This window comes from Cryptomeria japonica, chromosome 6 (assembly GCF_030272615.1).
Source record: "Cryptomeria japonica chromosome 6, Sugi_1.0, whole genome shotgun sequence".
NCBI lineage: Eukaryota > Viridiplantae > Streptophyta > Pinopsida > Cupressales > Cupressaceae > Cryptomeria > Cryptomeria japonica.
In genome coordinates, this window is record NC_081410.1 from 229,164,635 (window position 1) to 229,182,853 (window position 18,219).

Sequence of the window (18,219 nt, forward strand, 5' to 3'; positions counted from 1 at the left end):
TTGTGCAGAGAAATTTTTGTTGTTTGTTGTTGATGGATGTTGTCATCGATGTCAAAGGGGGAGATTGTTGAAAATGTGTTGTTGATGAGTATGATTGGTTGTCATTGGTGTCAACATTTGATCTTGGTATTGGTGATCCAAAAGATGTGTCCCTGGAACCTTTAGTGCTCTGGAAGATGTGTTTCAGTATGGACTAGTTGAGTTGATGGTGATTCTGATATTTTTGTTTATTGGATATGGTGTTTGATCGATTGTATTCATGTATATCTTGGTTCCATTCCTTTTTTTTTTGTATTGGGCAATGGTTTTTGGGTCCAGATTAAGTCCAAAATTCGAGGATGAGTAGCGGCATTGGTTCAGCATGTGAGTCATGATTTGGGTCCAGAATTTGTAATGGATGTAACTTGTTAATCTAATCGATGATGTGTGTTGTGGTATGGTCTACTTCTCATTCCTTTCCACCAGTGGAATGTTTAGTGTTGACCTATTTTAGATCTTTGTCTTTGCTAACTTAGAAGATTATGCTTCCCAGAAGATAGTATATATATGAGGATGATCTGATTGTGTTAACATGGAAAGAGTGCAGCGTTATTATTGAAGATATGCAAGATTGAAAAGGAAGGATCTGATTATTGATTATGTGTGAAGTGTGTTGGTGTTGAGGCACCAGAAGCAGTTCCAGTTTTGTAGTGTGTGTTACAGTGGTGGATTACCTTTCTTTCTTTCTTCGATAGTGAGCCCTCCTACAGTGAGCATTCTAACAGTGAGACACCCTTTGAAAAAACCACCTCAACCGGTGTCACCTTAACCGGTGTTTTATATTGAAAACTAACATTATCTGTGGTTTTTCCCTTCTTGGGTTTTCCATGTCACATCTGGTGTTCATTGTGTGATGTGTTGTGTGTATGTTTTTTTCATGTTTTAATTAATTCTTTTGGTTATTCTGGATGTGTGAAAGCATTGAAGAAATTATTTAAGTTGTCATCAAATTCACCCCCCTCTTAGTTGCCTGGATATTCAACATGGTGTAAAACTAGAAGAGAAGTTTGAATATCTTGAAAAAACCACAAAATGAATAATGAAGATTGAAAAATCCTAGATGAGTTAAATGAGAACCAAGTAGAAAACCTTAATAAAGAATGTACCAAAAAAAATGGGAATTTAGGCTAAAGAAAAGTCAACTAAATAAACTAGAGCTGATGATTCCAAATATAGATAGAAGATTGAAGCTAACAATGATGGTTTAGCTGATCAACTATTGAAAGATAAGGAGAAAGCCACAAATATCCTTTACAAGGGTTTTAATTATGAAATGACATATGAGGGTACCATTTCCATTCCTTTCAAAAAGGATTGAATGATTTAACTTCAATTTTGTGAATCATTTGGGAGGAATAACATCAATAATAATTAGGAATTTTGTTTGTTAATCTTGATTAGACAAGTTGAATTTCATATTTATTTTTGGCAAAGAAAGAAAATTGTTTTTATGTATTTTAATGGGATTTGATAGCATTTTAATGCCCCATTTGAGCAATTTCAAGGAGTGGATCCATGTAAGCTTAACCAAATGGTGGTCTTGACAATATAGAAAAAGTGATCACCAATACATTGTTGATTAATAGAAAGGACATTAAAGAAATCATTTTTGGCCCAAAGAATTCCTAGATTTTCTTAATTTTTTTTTCTTGAGACTATGCTAGGTCCCTTTGTTGGTATTTTGGTATGGTTTTGTCATTGATGTCAACACCTACTAAAACACTAGCACTTTGGAGATCCAGCAGCATTCACCGGCAAGCAAGTAACTATTGCACAGTTACTGGTATATGGTTCACCGGCAGGATATAATGATCACCGACATTCGGAATTATGTGGAAGACACTTGGTAATGTCAAAGACATTGTTTGGACATCTTGTCCAGGAGTTTTGTTCATTGGTATATTCATATTTGCATATTTGCTTTTACCGGCAAATAGGTCCAGGGTTACCTAAGGTTACACCGGTGGGTTTATCTTTTCCAAATCAGCATGGCACGCTAAGGAAATGATTAATTATTGTTATAAATGCATTAAGCCAACATGTTCAATCGGTTATTGCATCGGATATTATATTGTTTTTAAAATGTTTTTATTGTAATATCTTGTAGAGCTGACCTACTAAAATTGGTCTTAGGTTATGGTATAAATGTAAGATCTTATTTGTAAGATCGAATGTGGAATGCGAAAAAGAATTGTGTGAAGGTATATGCGAGATTAAGCAGAGCTATACACGAAGACATCATTTGAAGGTGAAGTTAGGTTTTTGTGAAAGCATATCAGCGTTACACCGGTACTGAATCTAGCATATGAAGATGCTATTTTGTGCAGTACATTCTTATTGGATTTAACCATCCAACTGTAGTCAGTGTGACTCCCATTTTGTGATTGAGCAGTGAGCTCTAGGCTGTTGGCCTTTCTGCATGTGTAGACCCCATTTATGTACACTTACTATCTGAAGTAGTATCATCTGCTTATGGGTAAGGTTTCCCACCATGGTTTTTCCCCTTACAGGGTTTCCATGTACAAATATTGATGTCATGTGTTGTGGATGATTTTTTGTTTATGTTTCATGCATTAATTTTTACCGGTATAGCTACTAACTGTCTACTGGCATACTTAACTGGTTTACCAGTATTAAGCATTAAGTTGGTTAAGTTGTTTTTGGTTTGAAATTAGTTGACAACCGATTCACCCCCCCCCCCCCTCCCTCTCAGTTGTCTTTGGGACCTAACAATTGGTATCAGAGCTTAGTCCTCTTTTGCAAAAGTTTAACAACTTGAGGAGATCCAATGTCTACTAATTATTTCAGGAAGGACAGTCCTAAACTTGATGGAACCAACTATGGCATATGGAAAATCAGAATGAAGACACATATAAATTGCATTGGCAAAGACGTCTAGGAAGTTACAAAGAAAGGTTACACTGTTGCTGTATCTGGTCAGCCTAGTCGAACTACCTTGGCTAAAGATGAGGAAAATGATTGCAAAGCAAGAGAAGCACTTTTGAGCATATTATCATATCAACAAATCATGGGATTATCAGATAGGTCTATTGCTAAAGCTATTTGGGATCATTTGGAAACACTGAATGAAGGAGATTCCACAGTCAAAATTGCAAAACTTGAAAGCTTCTGGGTTAGGTATGAACATCTGAAAATGGAAGAAGATGAAAGGATTTCTGCTTTTATGGAAAGAGTAAATGAAATTGTTTTGGGTATTAAATGTTGTGGAGGAACCTTAAGTGAGGATGAAATTGTTTCAAAAATCTTAAGAGGATTGCCACCGGTATATAAAATGAAGGTTACTACTATAAATGAGTTAAGAACAATGCCTAATACATCAGTAACTAGGGATACATTGATTGGGAAACTTTCAGCTTTTGAAATTGAAGAATTTGGTCCTGTTGCTACTATAAAGACAGATTTAGCCTTTAAAGCATCATTATCATCTGCTCCATCATTTGACAAATCTGATTGGAAAGCCTTTTATGCAAGAGAACTTGAAGAAAGCAAGAAAGAAAATGAAGAACTTGAAGCACTATTTGCAAGGAAAATGCCTAAAGGTCCAATTGGAAGTAAGTATGAAGGTAAAGCACCTTTTAAATGTTTTAACTGCAATAAGATTGGTCATATGGCTTCGAGATGCCTTGATAGACATGCTAGACTAAGAGAAGAAGCTAGAAGGACATACAAACCTAATCCTGAATATCAGAGATATAGATTCAAGAAGAACAAAGACAAATCTTGTTACATTGCTGATAAAGGTGTGACTGATGATTCTGATGAGGATCCGGTAGACAATGGATGGGTTTTTGTTGCTATAATAGAAGATCAACTGGCACCTACTGCTCAACCGGTAGAACAAGCCCTAGCAGCTAAAGTTGAAGTAAAGGATGAATGGATCATTGACTCAGGATGCTCACATCATATGACAGGAGACAAAGGACAAAGGTAAATTCTTGAACTTTCAAGAATACAATGGAGGTTTAGTAAGATTTGGAGATGACAAAGCTTGTTCAATCAAAGGTAAGGGTACAATATCTCTTGATAGTAAGCATAACACTGACAATGTCTACTATGTTGAAGGATTGAAGCATAATCTTTTAAGTGTTGGTCAACTAGTTGAGAAAGGATTTCAGTTACAATTTAAAAATGAAAAATGAAAAATCATGAATAGAACTGGTTTGGAAATTGCAACCGGTAATCAGACTAGAGGTAATATCTTTCACTTGAATAATAGTGAAAAGACATGCTTGATTGCACATATAGATGAAAGTTGGTTATGGCATAAGAGACTCTGTCATGTAAACTTTGATTGCATGGTAAAGATCAGTACTACTAAGGCAGTTAGAGATCTACCTAAAATTGTCAAACCTCATAACACAATATGTAAGGAATGTCAATTTGGAAAACAAGTTAGAGCTAGTTTCAAAAGTACTCCCAAAAAATCCAATAATACTCTTGATTTGATTCACACTGATTTATGTGGTCTAGCTAGAACTAAAAGCTTACAAGGTGATAGATATTTCATGCTAATCATTGATGACTATTCTAGAATGCGTTGGGTTACTTTTCTCAGAGAAAAATCAGAAGCACTTAGAAAGTTTAAACTATTCAAAGCAATGGTTGAAAATGAAACTGGTAAGAAAATCAAATGTTTAAGATCAGATCAAGGAGGAGAATTCACATCTAGGGACTTTAATACATTTTGTGAAGTGAATGGAATCAGAAGACAGCTATCAGGACCTCGGACACCACAGTAGAATGGAGTTGTTGAAAGGAAAAACAGAACTATCATGGATGCAGCAAGAAGTATGTTATCAGAAGCAAATTTACCACATGTGTACTGGAGAGAAGCAGTCAGCATAGCGATCTATACATTCAACAAAGTTCACATCAAAGGTGAAACCGGTAAGACCCCTCATGAACTATGGTTTGGTAATACTCCTACTCTTAAATATTTCAGAATTTTTGGAAGTAAATGTTATATTAGAAGAGATGAGTATATTGGCAAATTTGATCCTAGAAGTGATGAAGGAATATTTCTTGGTTATTCATCTAAGAGCAAAGCATATAGATTTTTTAACAAGAGATTGCAGAAAATTGTTGAGAGTACAAATGTAAAAATTGATGAACAATTCAGAGAAACTACAAGGTATATAGACTCTGAACCGGCAATAGAAATTTTGACAAATCAACCTACACCAAATCCACCGGTATAGAATGAAGATCCGGTTACCCCGATACCATCTGAGAATTCCACAATAACTGAAGAACAATAGCAAACAAAGACACCCCGGTATGTAAGATTGAATCATTTTGAAGATCAGATAATTGGAAATAAATTTAAAGGAGTTATGACAAGAGGAAGATTGGCAAATGAAGAGGTATGTCTTATTTTTCAAATAGAACCATCATCTGTTAATGAAGCATGTGAGGATAAATTTTGGATTAAAGCTATGGAAGAAGAATTAGAACAAAGTGAGAAAAATAACACTTGGACATTAGTTCCTCGACCTAAAGATAAAAATGTAATTGGAACCAAATGGGTATTCAAAAACAAACTTAATGAAGATGGTAAGGTTGTCAGAAATAAAGCAAGACTAGTGTGTAAGGGATATTCTCAGAAAGAAGGAGTTGATTACAATGAAACCTTTGCATCGGTAGCTAGAATTGAGGCAGTCAGATTATTCTTGGCTTTTGCAGCACACAAGAACTACAAAGTTTATCAAATGGATATTAAATGTGCATTTTTGAATGGAGATCTTGAAGAGGAAGTATACATTGAACAACCTGATGGATTTTCTTTGACATATGACAATGATATGGTTTGCAGGTTAAGGAAAGCTCTGTATGGACTGAAACAAGCCCCAAGAGCTTGGTATGCAAGATTGGTTAAGTATCTTTTAAAGATTGGTTTTACTAAAGGAAATGCAGACATTAATTTATATTACAAAATAACTAATGATGACATCTTGATTATAGAAGTATTTGTTGATGATATAATCTTTGGAGGAGAAGACGAATAATGTAAGGAATTTTCTACTAAAATGCAGCAAGAATTTGAAATGTCTATGATTGGAGAAATAAAATTCTTTTTAGGATTGCAAATTTCACAAACTGACAAAGGTATATTCTTGAGTCAATCCAAATACTTAAAAGAGTTACTAAAGAAATTTGGGATGGAGAACTCTAAACCAGTAAGCACACCTATGACTACAAATGACAAATTATCTCAAAGGGATGAATCTACACCTGTTAACCCAACTAGATACAAATCTATGATAGGAGGTTTATTGTATTTAACACAAACCAAACCTGATATTATGAATGCAGTATGTATTGTTTCAAGATTTTAAAAGTAATCCTAGATAAAATCATGAATCAGCAGTAAAAAGGATTTTCCGGTACTTGCGAGGCACTATAAATCTTGGATTATGGTATCCTAGAGATGAAAACTTTGAATTATGTGCATACACATATGCAAATTGGGCAGGAGATGTGGATGATAGAAAAAGCACCACCGACGGAGCATTCTTTCTTGGAAAGAGATTAATTTCCTGGTTGAGTAAGAAATAGAGTTGTACATCTTTATCAACAGTAGTATCAAAATATGTTGCAGCAGCAACTAACTGTACACAGGTACTATGGCTTAAGCAAATGTTGAAAGACATAAAGGTAAAATGCAAGGAACCTATTACCATATATTGTGATAACACTGCAACAATTGATATATCTAAGAATCCAGTACTACATTCTAAAACAAAACATGTTTCTATCAAACTGAATTTTCTAAGGAAAAAAGTTGAAGAAAAGGAGATAAAACTAGTTTATGTGAACACTAAAGAACAGCTTGCAGATATTTTCACAAAACCTTTGCCTAAGGAGACTTTTGAATATCTCAGAGATCAGCTTGGAGTCATACCACCACCGGTAGAGATTTAGACAATTGATGATTGTCATCAACTGACAGAATTAAAAGATAAAACTTTTACTCCGGTCTTTGATAAGGAAGCTACTTCTCAGGGGGAGTAGTTGGTATTTTGTATATGAACTTGGTATTATTGTAACTTTGGCATTTGATGTCAAAGGGGGAGAGATATATATGGAAAAACACATTATCTTTTTTTTGGTATGGAAACTTTGGATAACACATGTTGCTCCCAAGGGGAGAGATTGTTGTTTAGGAGAGATTGTTGGTTATTGGTATTTGGCACTTTGATGGTTTTTCCATCTTGTGTTGCCATCAATGCCAAAGGAGGAGATTGTTGGTATTTTGGTACGGTTTTGTCATTGATGTCAACACCTACTAAAACACTAGCACTTTGGAGATCCAGCAACATTCACCGGCAAGCAAGTAACTATTGCATAGTTACTGGTATATGGTTCACCAGCAGGATATAATGATCATCGACACTTGGAATTATGTGGAAGACACTTGGTAATATCGAAGACATTGTTTGGACATCTTGTCCTGGAGTTTTGTTCATTGGTATATTCATATTTGCATATTTTCTTTTACCAGCAAATAGGTCCAGGGTTACCTAGGGTTACACCGGTAGGTTTATCTTTTCCAGATCAGCATGGCACGCTAAGGAAATGATTAATTATTGTTATAAATGCATTAAGCCGACATGTTCAATCAGTTATTGCATCGAATATTATATTGTTTGTAAAATGTTTTTATTGTAATATCTTGTAGAGTCGACCTACTAAAATTTGTCTTAGGTTATGGTATAAATGTAAGATCTTATTTGTAAGATCGAATGTGGAATGCGAAAAAGAATTGTGTGAAGGTATATGCAAGATTAAGCAGAGCTATACACGAAGACATCATTTGAAGGTGAAGTTAGGTTTTTGTGAAAGCATATCAGCATTACACCGGTACTGAATCTAGCATATGAAGATGCTATTTTGTGCAGTACATTCTTATTGGATTTAACCATCCAACTATAGTCAGTGTGACTCCCATTTTGTGATTGAGCAGTGAGCTCTAGGCTGTTGGCCTTTCTACATGTGCAGACCCCATTTATGTGCACTTACTATCTACAGTAGTATAATCTGATTGTGGGTAAGGTTTCCCACCGTGGTTTTTCCCCTTACAGGGTTTCCACGTACAAATATTGGTGTCATGTGTTGTGGATGACTTTTTGTTTATGTTTCATGCATTAATCTTTACCGGTATAGCTACTAACTGTTGACACTATCTACCGGCATACTTAACTAGTTTACCGGTATTAAGCATTAAGTTGGTTAAGTTGTTTTTGGTTTGAAATTAGTTGACAATTGATTCACCCCTCCCCCCCTCAGTTGTCTCTGGGACCTAACACCCTTGTGGTGAGGCACATTCCAAGATCTAGGCCTTTCCAAGCTATTTTCTCAAAAGGTATATCTAAATCGATATAATTCTTTATGATAATTTTCCAAGCTTCATTTCCCTCAAGTTGCCTAAGAATCCATTTAGAACATAGGTAATACCTATCAATGAATTGAAATAAATCCTAAGCCACTAAAGTCATAATGAGGACAACAAAATTCCCAAGTAACATGTGGTGAATCGTTGATGCGCGTCAATGAAGGCCCTAGAGAAAGTCGCCTTCAAATTAGAGGATTTTGAAGGCAGCTAATAAGAGGAATACTATGAATGAGTGGTAGTTTAAATTCTAGAGAAAATATTGAATATACCAACTTTCCAAAGAAAGAGGCTTTATAATCTATCAATCGTGTTTTTTTCTCAATCTTGGCAATAGTAGCTTGTTAGAGGGTAATTTGAGAACATTGAAAAGAAATGAAATACTCCATTTACCCATTACCAATTTGTTTCCAAACATAATTATATATCTAGCTTAGCTTAGGAAGAAATGATTTCCTATAGCATAAGGTTTTTTTTATTGAATACTTAAACTAGAGGCTTAGCAAAAAGTATCAATGCGATGAAGAGATTATATGAAATTATCTTCCTCCTTAATGAGGTCGAGGAAGGAATCATTGGAGAAATGACCATAAACCAATTGATTGAAAGAATTAAGAAAGAGAAACCCCCTTAGCTAGGGTTTAAGATCCATATGAGGCAATAAATATCTAAATCCTTTTACGACAAGCACATAAAGAGTTAAAGAGTGTACCCTTGATGGATGGACTAGAATATACCAAATGATTTGGATTGCTAAGGTCATTATTGGTAATATAAGTTGAGGCATAAACAAACAAGATCTACACAAAGTAGATAAAATAAGGTTCAAATTCAAGTGCTTAAAGCATGGCAATAATAAAAGGTCATTCAAAATTATCATAAGCCTTAGAAAAATCATTTTTAATAAAAAAAAATAATAGATTGCTAATAACTTTGGGTCTATTCCATTCCTTCCCAAATAATAATGATATTATCAAGAATATTTGAATTTCATAAAATCAATTTGTTTAAAGAAAACTAGATAGGAAAGAAGAGGCCTGAGCTTAGGAGCTAGAGCCTTAACACTAGTCTTGTATGAGATATTCAAAAAAAAGTGATAGGCCATCAATTGTAGATTTCTTTAGGGTTACCAAATTTAGGTATGAATTTATTATTATCCATTTCCTAAATAATAAATGTATGAAAAGCTATGAAGATCTCCGTCCATAGTATATGAAAAAAAATTATGAAATACTTAGGAAAATCTATCCAAACCAAGAGCCTTATCGTTAGACATAAAAAAAAATAGCCTACCACAAATCTCCTTTGGTGAGAAGATAATAACAAAGAATGCAACAATAATTAGAAACCTGATAAGGAAGGAATCACACTTATGCGAGTACTCTTTCAATGTTTTATATCAATCTACCATCTGATCCTTCATAGCATCTGAAGATAGAGATAGAAGCTTTCAGAACCTGAGTCACCAGTGGTAGAGTTTTGAAGTGTAAAACGTGAAAAAGGAATTCATTGTAGTTTTTGCTGTTGCATTGAGGTTTTTATTGATATTAGATTGAAACGACATTGAAGAGGGTATGAAGAATGGTATGAATAACTATATTTAAGATGCTAATGTGGAAGCACAGTGTTTGCAGTAAGGAATGAAGATTTTAATGGAGATCACTGTGATATCTGTATACCACCACCGTCTTGGTTTTCTCTAAAGGAATTCTTAACTAATATTTGCCATCAGGGAGATGAAGAGAACTCAATCTAATCGTTATATGAGAGTGTGAAGCTTTTTAATTAATGTTATTTTGAAGATATTTAGGTGAGTAATTTTGAGATTTTCCCACTCTTTCTAAATTGATTTGAAGTAGGTGTAACAAGGGTTGGGTGTGATTGTTTGGAGTGATAAGGTTGATATTTAAGTGAGTGACTTCTAGATTTTATTGTGTGCACTTTTTTAATCATCAATGTTTCGGATCATACTCTGTGATCCATCATAAGGTTGATATTTGTTTGCAAATTTTAATGAAGATTCTATTGGACAAATATTCTGGTTTCAATTTCTATATTAGGAGAATGAATCTATTCAAATGCATCTAATGAATCAATATTTATGGGAAATAGTAAGTGGAAAGAAAAACAATTATAAATGCAACTAAGTTATTAGATTCAAGTAGTAGAGATGATAAATCCAAGGCTATTATTAAATTGGTCTTGCTCTTTTTGACTTTCAATTACATCATATAGATTTTAGATAAATCATTGGCAAAAATTCTCCATAAAACTTCAATTGCTTAGGTTCAAAATGGAAGATGGAATCATGATGTCAAATCATATAAGTAATTTGAGGTCTCTCATTAGGTAGGTAGTAGAAGTTAAGGCTCTAGTATATGATGACAATGTTAAAGTTATAGATTCTTGAATAGCTTGTCGTCAAAATATAATTAATTTATTATTACACTTAGTCAAATAACTTCACAAACTTTAGAAGATATGATTCAATCCTTATAGTAGAAGAAAAGAGGACAAAATAAGATGCAGAAGATGATCCTCAACAACAAAAAGCACTATATTCATGAAGCAATGATAAACAACCATGTAAAAAAAAGAAGAAAAAGTACATGTTTCTACTATGAGAAAAAGGGTCACAAAGTATGGTTTTGTAGAATTCGATCTAGTGATCTTCTTAAAGAAAAAATCAAAGATCAACTAGATGAAGGTAACTTAGCCTACATTAAGGATGATGCTTCACCAGATGATGAAGCTTATATGAATGATACTTCTTTTGGCCCTAAGTGCAAAACTGTACTTTCGTTTAGATTTCCTTTTTGATGTTGAAAATTTTGAAAGAATACATGTATGGTGGATTTTGATTTTTGGAGATAGGTAAGGGATTTGGTGTAGAGATCAATATACATGGTTTCTCAAAGATTTTATGAGACTATGATTGATAATTATCACCCTTGCGAGGGTCAAAGACAACATGATGGAGTGTTATGTGTGTGGAGCTCAATATGGATTGTTGTCAAGAATAGTTCAGTGTTTGTGATTTGAGAGTTTGAGACTACAAGCTCGAGAATTCATCTTAGAGTTATGCCTTTATGAGGGTCGACCTTTTGGGTCACGAGGTAGCTTGATGTAGTTCCACTTGATTCAAGATTTGTTTCTTTAAAGAAAGATCTCAAAAATATGTTTTTGTTTTATAATCAGCAAGTTTTGTGATGCAAGTCTTAAGTGTAAGGAAGTTAAGTAGCATAACAACTTCCTACACTAACCTTGAGAGGAGGGTAATGCAATTTAAATTATAGATCTTTACAAAAACTTAACACAAATAACATGCATACCACAACACAATGATTTACGTGGGGAAAACCCTTTCAGGAGAAAAACCCAACACTCCAAAAGCCACCCAATAAATTATTTAAAAATTAACAATAAATTATAATTTACTTGTTGAGCAAGCTTCTCATAGGAGTATCACCAATAAAGATCCAGAGGCAACTTAGTAGCTATTAGACTCTTCAAATACATCACAATACATAGTCGTAATACAATGTTCTCATAAAGTAGAGTTGCCTTCTAGGGCAAACAAAGCACACAAAATATCCACTATCAGATCTATGACCTAATTATAAATGGTTAGGATTCACAATGATAAGTTATAAATAAAATTTTATTTCGATTGTGCTACCTCCGAAAACCCCCATTGGGGTGCACTATCCTGTGGACCTCCAAATGGTCATAGTATTGTGGCTAGCTAGGGATGACCCCCATGCAACCCCCTATAGTCTTGGGCGCTACCCTAAAACCCCCATCACTCATGCATTAAAAGTAACCTTTTATTATTGCAACGTTGAGACACTATTTTCTTAACATTAAGGGGGGTTTCCTTGGCTAGCTGAAACTTGAGGTTTGGATGATATATCTAGGAATAATGTAGTAAGGGGGGGAATGTTGTTGTAAATACCTTATTTACATTGTCCAATATGGTTTATTTCCTATTATGTATATTTGGTTCTTGTAACCACATACTCATTCCTTCTATAAATGCTTGTACTCTTTCAAAGTTTTGTATCAATCTAGCATTTGATCCTTCAAAGTAAAGTGACCCGAAGCTAAGTGGAAAAATCAAATGGTTGTGCTTCCAAAGTGATGATGGCTTGATAGAGCTTTGAGTTGGTGGCCCTATATGGAAAGTGACATAAATGAGCCAAATGAAGACTACAAATGTGAAGGAAATGAGAAGTAAGAGTGATGTCATCATTCCACGAGGCTATCCATTTAGTTTTATGCATGGAACATGGTTCTAAATTTTAAACACATTGATATGAATTGATGTGACCTTGTGACTAAGTAATAACATGTTTTAAAAAAATGATTCTTCATAGCCTTTAGTTTGGAAATTTTTTATTTAATATAAAATTATATTGGAAAGTGGCATGAAATAATAATATCTAACAAAGGATTAAGTAACCAAGAGTAACAAGTTACAAAGAAAAAATATTGAGTTGACATCATGGCTCAATTAAATTACTTGATTGCCTTCGAAGGATCAATTTTAAATCTTATCTAGGTAAGACACCACATTTATGATAAGTCATTTTAATCATATTAAAATATCTGCACAAAACCCAAGCGGTGATAGGCATTGGATTGATGATCCATATCTAAAGGGAAGATCTATCAAAGATATCATTCAAAACAGAAATATTAATAATTCCAAAGTAATGGTTATCAATGTTGAAAAAAGCTCACAACACTTAGCTACTGGGGTGACATCCTTGGTCAACTAATTGTTAGTCCCACGTAAGAGAGAAAAATGTGACAAGACCACCCCAACCTACTTTGTGGTTACTACAAAAAAATAGTTCTAGAAGTCCAAATAAAACAAATTGTAGAAAGTAAAAAAACAAGTAAAAAACACACCTATTGCAAATAAAGAATGTCTAGACTTAAAAACCATGCTAGAGCATCTTGAATGAAATGATTCTAAGGGAATTTTTTTATACCCTAAATATTATAGGAGACACGATTCATAAATAGTGTCAAGAGTCATCCCTTTGTTATTCATCAAGCATCAAGATTAAAAAAACTATTTTGTAGAAGAGCTTCATTTGAACCAAATCTTCATATCCAAAAGTTAAGCTAGATAGGTCACTATTTATTTGGTACATATTCTCCCTCTTCTAGATTCACAAATGCTCTATCAAACCTTCATTACATAATTGGAGGGGGGGAAGCATGTCGAATAATGTTGGCTAGTGGTTGAGACAACAATGATTGCTAGCATAGCTCTTACAAATTTGGTCTCACTAAAAGTTTTCCCAAGATAGAATAAATTAGTTTTTTTCTAAATTTGAACATCTAGAAACATTTATCAAAACATAACTCCCAATTCTTGAATAAGGCTTGGGTGAAAGACTATTATTACCATTTTTTTAGCTTTATGACTAACTATTGTAAGCCAATCTTCCTCTTTCTTATAGGAGGCAACGACCTAGAGATAGGTTGTGTGGAAGGATTAAGTTAGGGAGAAGCTAAAGGGAAGTCTTGAATCTTATGTTTGAAAGATTGGATATGATATCAAGTATTTAGAAATTTTAGGTAAAGAATGCATTAAGTGCATATCATTTGTCCAATTTGGATATCCATAGTTTGGTTTAAATATTTTGGAAGCATTATCTCAATAAGAGAACTTCGTACTAAGAATGAGCTTAATAGAATCATCAAACTTGAAAACAAATTGTAGAGCCTAAAGAGGAAGCTATTTGACTTAAAAAAATTAACATGGAAATTGTAAGCAAGTGAACTCAACCTAGATAGGGACCTAAAGAGTCTTTTCTTTGGAAATGATAATTTTTTGAGTCCAAGGTTTAGAAACCAAAAATGAATAATGAACAAGTTAAGGGCCACGAGTAGGAATAGCCTGAACACGATTGGCTTCAAAAAAAAGAAAAAGAAGATGCTTTTAATAAGGTTTTACACGATCTCAAGGAAAATCTCATGCAAATCCATTTATGTGAAATTTAAAGTTTTTCCCTAAAATTGTTTATTCTTTAGAAAAATTAACGATTCAAACCTTGAGGGATTCCATCTAAAGGAGTTTAATCAAATGGTGTTAGACCCTCTTGGTTCAGAACCTTCCTAGTCTTAAATCAAACCTTCAATTGAGTCTCCTTTGCAGCTATTAAAATATTGTCAAAAATTTACTTATGCTTCACCTTTTGAAGAATTAAATGAAGTAATTTAGAAAATCGATTTTGTAAGTATATATCCCTTAATCTAAGCTTTCCAAAAATTATAATTTTGAATATATTTTATTTGATTGTTATATTGATTTTATATATGTGGTGAACATAAATTTTTACCAACATCAAAATTTTATTCCACACATGAAAAATTAAAAAAGAAAAAAAAATCTAAAAATAGTGTGCATTAACTATTGATATGCTTATTTCAAGGGAAAAAAATTATATATATATATATGAAATAAACTTATATTTAAATTATAATTAGTCTCACTTCAAAAACTAATTAAAAAATTAAATATGAAATCAAAAATATAAAAAAAAATTATGCAATAGATATTGATATTAATATTGTCAATCTATATAAAAAAGTTATAATTTCAACTTTTTTATAAAAAGATATCCATATAAAAAAATAAAAATCTATTTTAAAATGAAACAAATTAAAATCCGTACATCATCTTTTATAATGAAAATATGAAAAAAATCATAAACCCATATTTTCCAACTTTTAGTCAAACTTTTTTAAATATATCAAACAAAGCACTGATTACAATGAATAAAAAAATAAGCAGCTACCAGAGCTACAACGTTACAGGCCAAAACTAGAGCCAAACTATGCTCTGACTTGACAATCACATATTTAATCATTCCTCAGAGCTGCTAAAACTCAAAATCAAAGCTGAACACCAAACAAACCAGAGAGCAACAAGACGAAAAAAAAGTCCAACAACAAATTGCTTAAAACTTTTGTCTTCAGCGGCAAACGCTACCTCGTTATTCTGCAACTCGGCAGTTACAGAAGCCTCTGTGTTTATTAGGGCTAAAATTTAATTTGAATTCGTGGAGTTTCCTGTGAGAAAAATATTAAGATTCAGGGCAAATTCTGACTTCCAACTCCGGATAATCTGTCGCTACACATGGCTGGAGATTAAGATATAATTTTTTAGTAATTTTAAGTGCTACAGGTAATGCAGGATATCAATTTTCGTAAAACCCGCCGGATTCCCGAAGGCTCTGATGAATCCGCTCCGTCGCCTGTCGTCTCACATGGAAGATTTACAATATATGATTCGTCTTCACCGTCCATCCTTGCCTTTTCGCAGGCCTCAAAGAAGCGATTTACAGAGCGCTCAATGTATTGCTGAGCTTCTCTTACGCACATCTTGTTTGGGAGCTCATCCGGGTAGCTAGGCAGAGCGTGGTCTCCGTTCAATTGAGCTGCCAGTTGAACCAGTTCACTCTGAAATTCGTTTAAACGCGCCTCCTCATTTGCTTCTCCTGGTCTCAGCTTTGAGGGTTCTGGTAGAGTAACTGCACAAACAAATTTGACGAAGAAATCAGATTTATTTTATAACAGGAAAGATTTTAAGCAGAACAAGTGAGGAGAATTTGATACCCGGGCAATCTGTCCTTGGACTCTCCCGCAATTTTAATACGCCTTCGAAAGTTCCCGCCCAAGCATCTCTCTTTGTCAAGAAATCTGCTTTCAGATTGAAGATTTTCTTCACGGTTGCAGGTATTGATGAGTGCTCGAATTCTGAGGAAGGGTATGGCCCGCTTGGTTTATGCACCACTGCAAATGCAAGCCACATTTATGATTATTTTCATTTTTCTTTTGTTTGTGAGAGGAAAGTAAAAATTGAGGAGAGAAAATATACCAGTTCCTGGATTGATCCAGGGAGAAATCACCATGGTAGGCACACGAACACCTAATCTGTCGAATTTGAAGAAATCGGGTTTGGGGCCTACAATTTCGTCAGGAGAGGGCACATCTCTGACAGGCGTAGGAACATGATCAAAGAAACCCCCGTGCTCATCGTAAGTAATAATGAACACCATTTCGTTCCACTGAGGACTCGATCTCAGCGTCTCGTAAACCTCTTTCACAAATTTCTGACCTTCGGCAACATCATGCGAAGGATGATCATCATTTCCTGGCAAAATCTTGAGATCAAAATATCGCTGCTCAATGACGACATAGTTCGGCAGTTTCCCGTTCTTTGCATCAGACTTGAACTTGAGATTGTACTGGTGAAACTTGGTTATGTACTTGAGCTTTCTGAGATTCCTGTAGAACAGAGTAGCAGGGGGATACTGGTAATAAATACCGAACTCCAGGCCGGATTCATGAACGGATTCAAAGATAGTCTTTTGCGGATATCCTTCAATGAGCTTGACGGAATCGTTGCTGATTGCACCGTGAGAAGTTGCAGAGTGAACAAAGAGTCTGTTCGGTTGCGTTGAGGCAGGTACGGACGCAAACCATCTGTCAAAGACTGCAAATTCTTTAACCAAGGCCTCGTAGACTGGAACAGCTTCTGGTTTGAAGCCATTCATCACGGTCTCCGACATGCCTGTCTGAATGCTCTCGGCCTGCTGAGCGAATCCATTCATGGGAGGAGGATTTGCCTCAGTGTCTGTAGAATTTCCGAAGATCTGCTCTCTGATGGCTTGGTAAGAATGGCCAGGATCTGGATCCACATATTCCGACTTTTCGTCGAAAAACAATTTGGCGGAGTTAGGATCTGCAGTGGACAGAGGATTCCATTCTTGCCCTGTTACGCCATCAATTTCTGGATTAAGCCGCTTCATCCATCCGAGCATGTGGTCGAAAGATCGATTCTCTTGAACAAGAACAACGATAGTTTTTATCGGCCCTTCGATCTTTATTTCCCCCATCTCTTCTCTGCAAAGAAGATAAACAAGACTGTAGAATACTGTAGGAAAACAGAGCACCCTGTTCATTTAAATAGGGGAGAAGATGGTAAATGGATAACTCCATTGCAGAGTATGAAGCGTCTAAAATCACCCTGCAACTCTCGTTAAGCGACGGAAATTAAATGAATAAATAAAACAGTGCCGTGAAAGCCAACGCATAGAAGAGGAAGAATATACCGATGTTCCATAATAAAGATTCCATTTAGGTGGAAGGGTAATGTCAACGATATGTCTGTCGTGTTGTCTTTCTTGTTTCTTGCCGGGAATAAATTTCTGTATTTTAACGTGTATAGAAATACGTTGACAATTAGTAGCGTGGGCGACCCACGCAGCAAGTCACCAGCACATTCCGCTAACATGCTGAACCCACCATTTAAGCTATTGAAATATTCTGATTCGATAAAAGAAAATTTAAAAATCATTTAATTAAATATATTTATAAAGAATTTTTTTAATGATAGTTATATTTTTTTTTGAAAAGGATTGGTTTATTTTTTTCTTATTTTAATAATGAATTAAAGAGTATTGATTAATTTGAAATTTGAAATTACAATATAAGTTAAAATCATATGATCGAATTTTTAAAATCTTGTAATCTTTTTCTATCAATTTAATGATGAATTAGAGAATATGATCAATTTTGAAATTTTTATAAAAGTTAAATCACATATTGTTTATTTTTATGATGATTTTTAAATAAGAAAAAACAAAATTGAATGTTTCAATGATACTTTCTAATCTTTAACTTCCCTCCATATTCATAAGCTTTTAAGCATATGAAATATTTTAATTCAATTCTTTCTCAAGAGACTT

General features: G+C 34.2%; 1 protein-coding gene across 1 annotated transcript; it reads right to left on the bottom strand.

The window, feature by feature from the left end:
- Nucleotides 1-15,200: 15,200 nt before the first annotated feature.
- Nucleotides 15,201-17,504, bottom strand: LOC131071459 (non-specific phospholipase C2). Its single transcript, XM_058007305.2, has 3 exons — nt 16,347-17,504; nt 16,085-16,261; nt 15,201-15,999 (listed from the first exon to the last, which is right to left on the bottom strand). The coding sequence occupies exons 1-3, from the start codon at nt 17,431-17,433 to the stop codon at nt 15,641-15,643; spliced, it is 1,623 nt and encodes a 540-aa protein (XP_057863288.1). The 5' UTR covers nt 17,434-17,504; the 3' UTR covers nt 15,201-15,640.
- Nucleotides 17,505-18,219: the final 715 nt, after the last annotated feature.

Coding starts and splice junctions, on each gene's coding strand:
- LOC131071459 (XM_058007305.2), bottom strand. CDS start 17,433: ATGAACAGGGTGCTCTGTTTTCCTACAGTATTCTACAGTCTTGTTTAT. Junction 16,262..16,346: donor CTGGATCAATCCAGGAACTG/GTATATTTTCTC, acceptor TTGCATTTGCAG/TGGTGCATAAACCAAGCGGG. Junction 16,000..16,084: donor TCCAAGGACAGATTGCCCGG/GTATCAAATTCT, acceptor TTGTTTGTGCAG/TTACTCTACCAGAACCCTCA.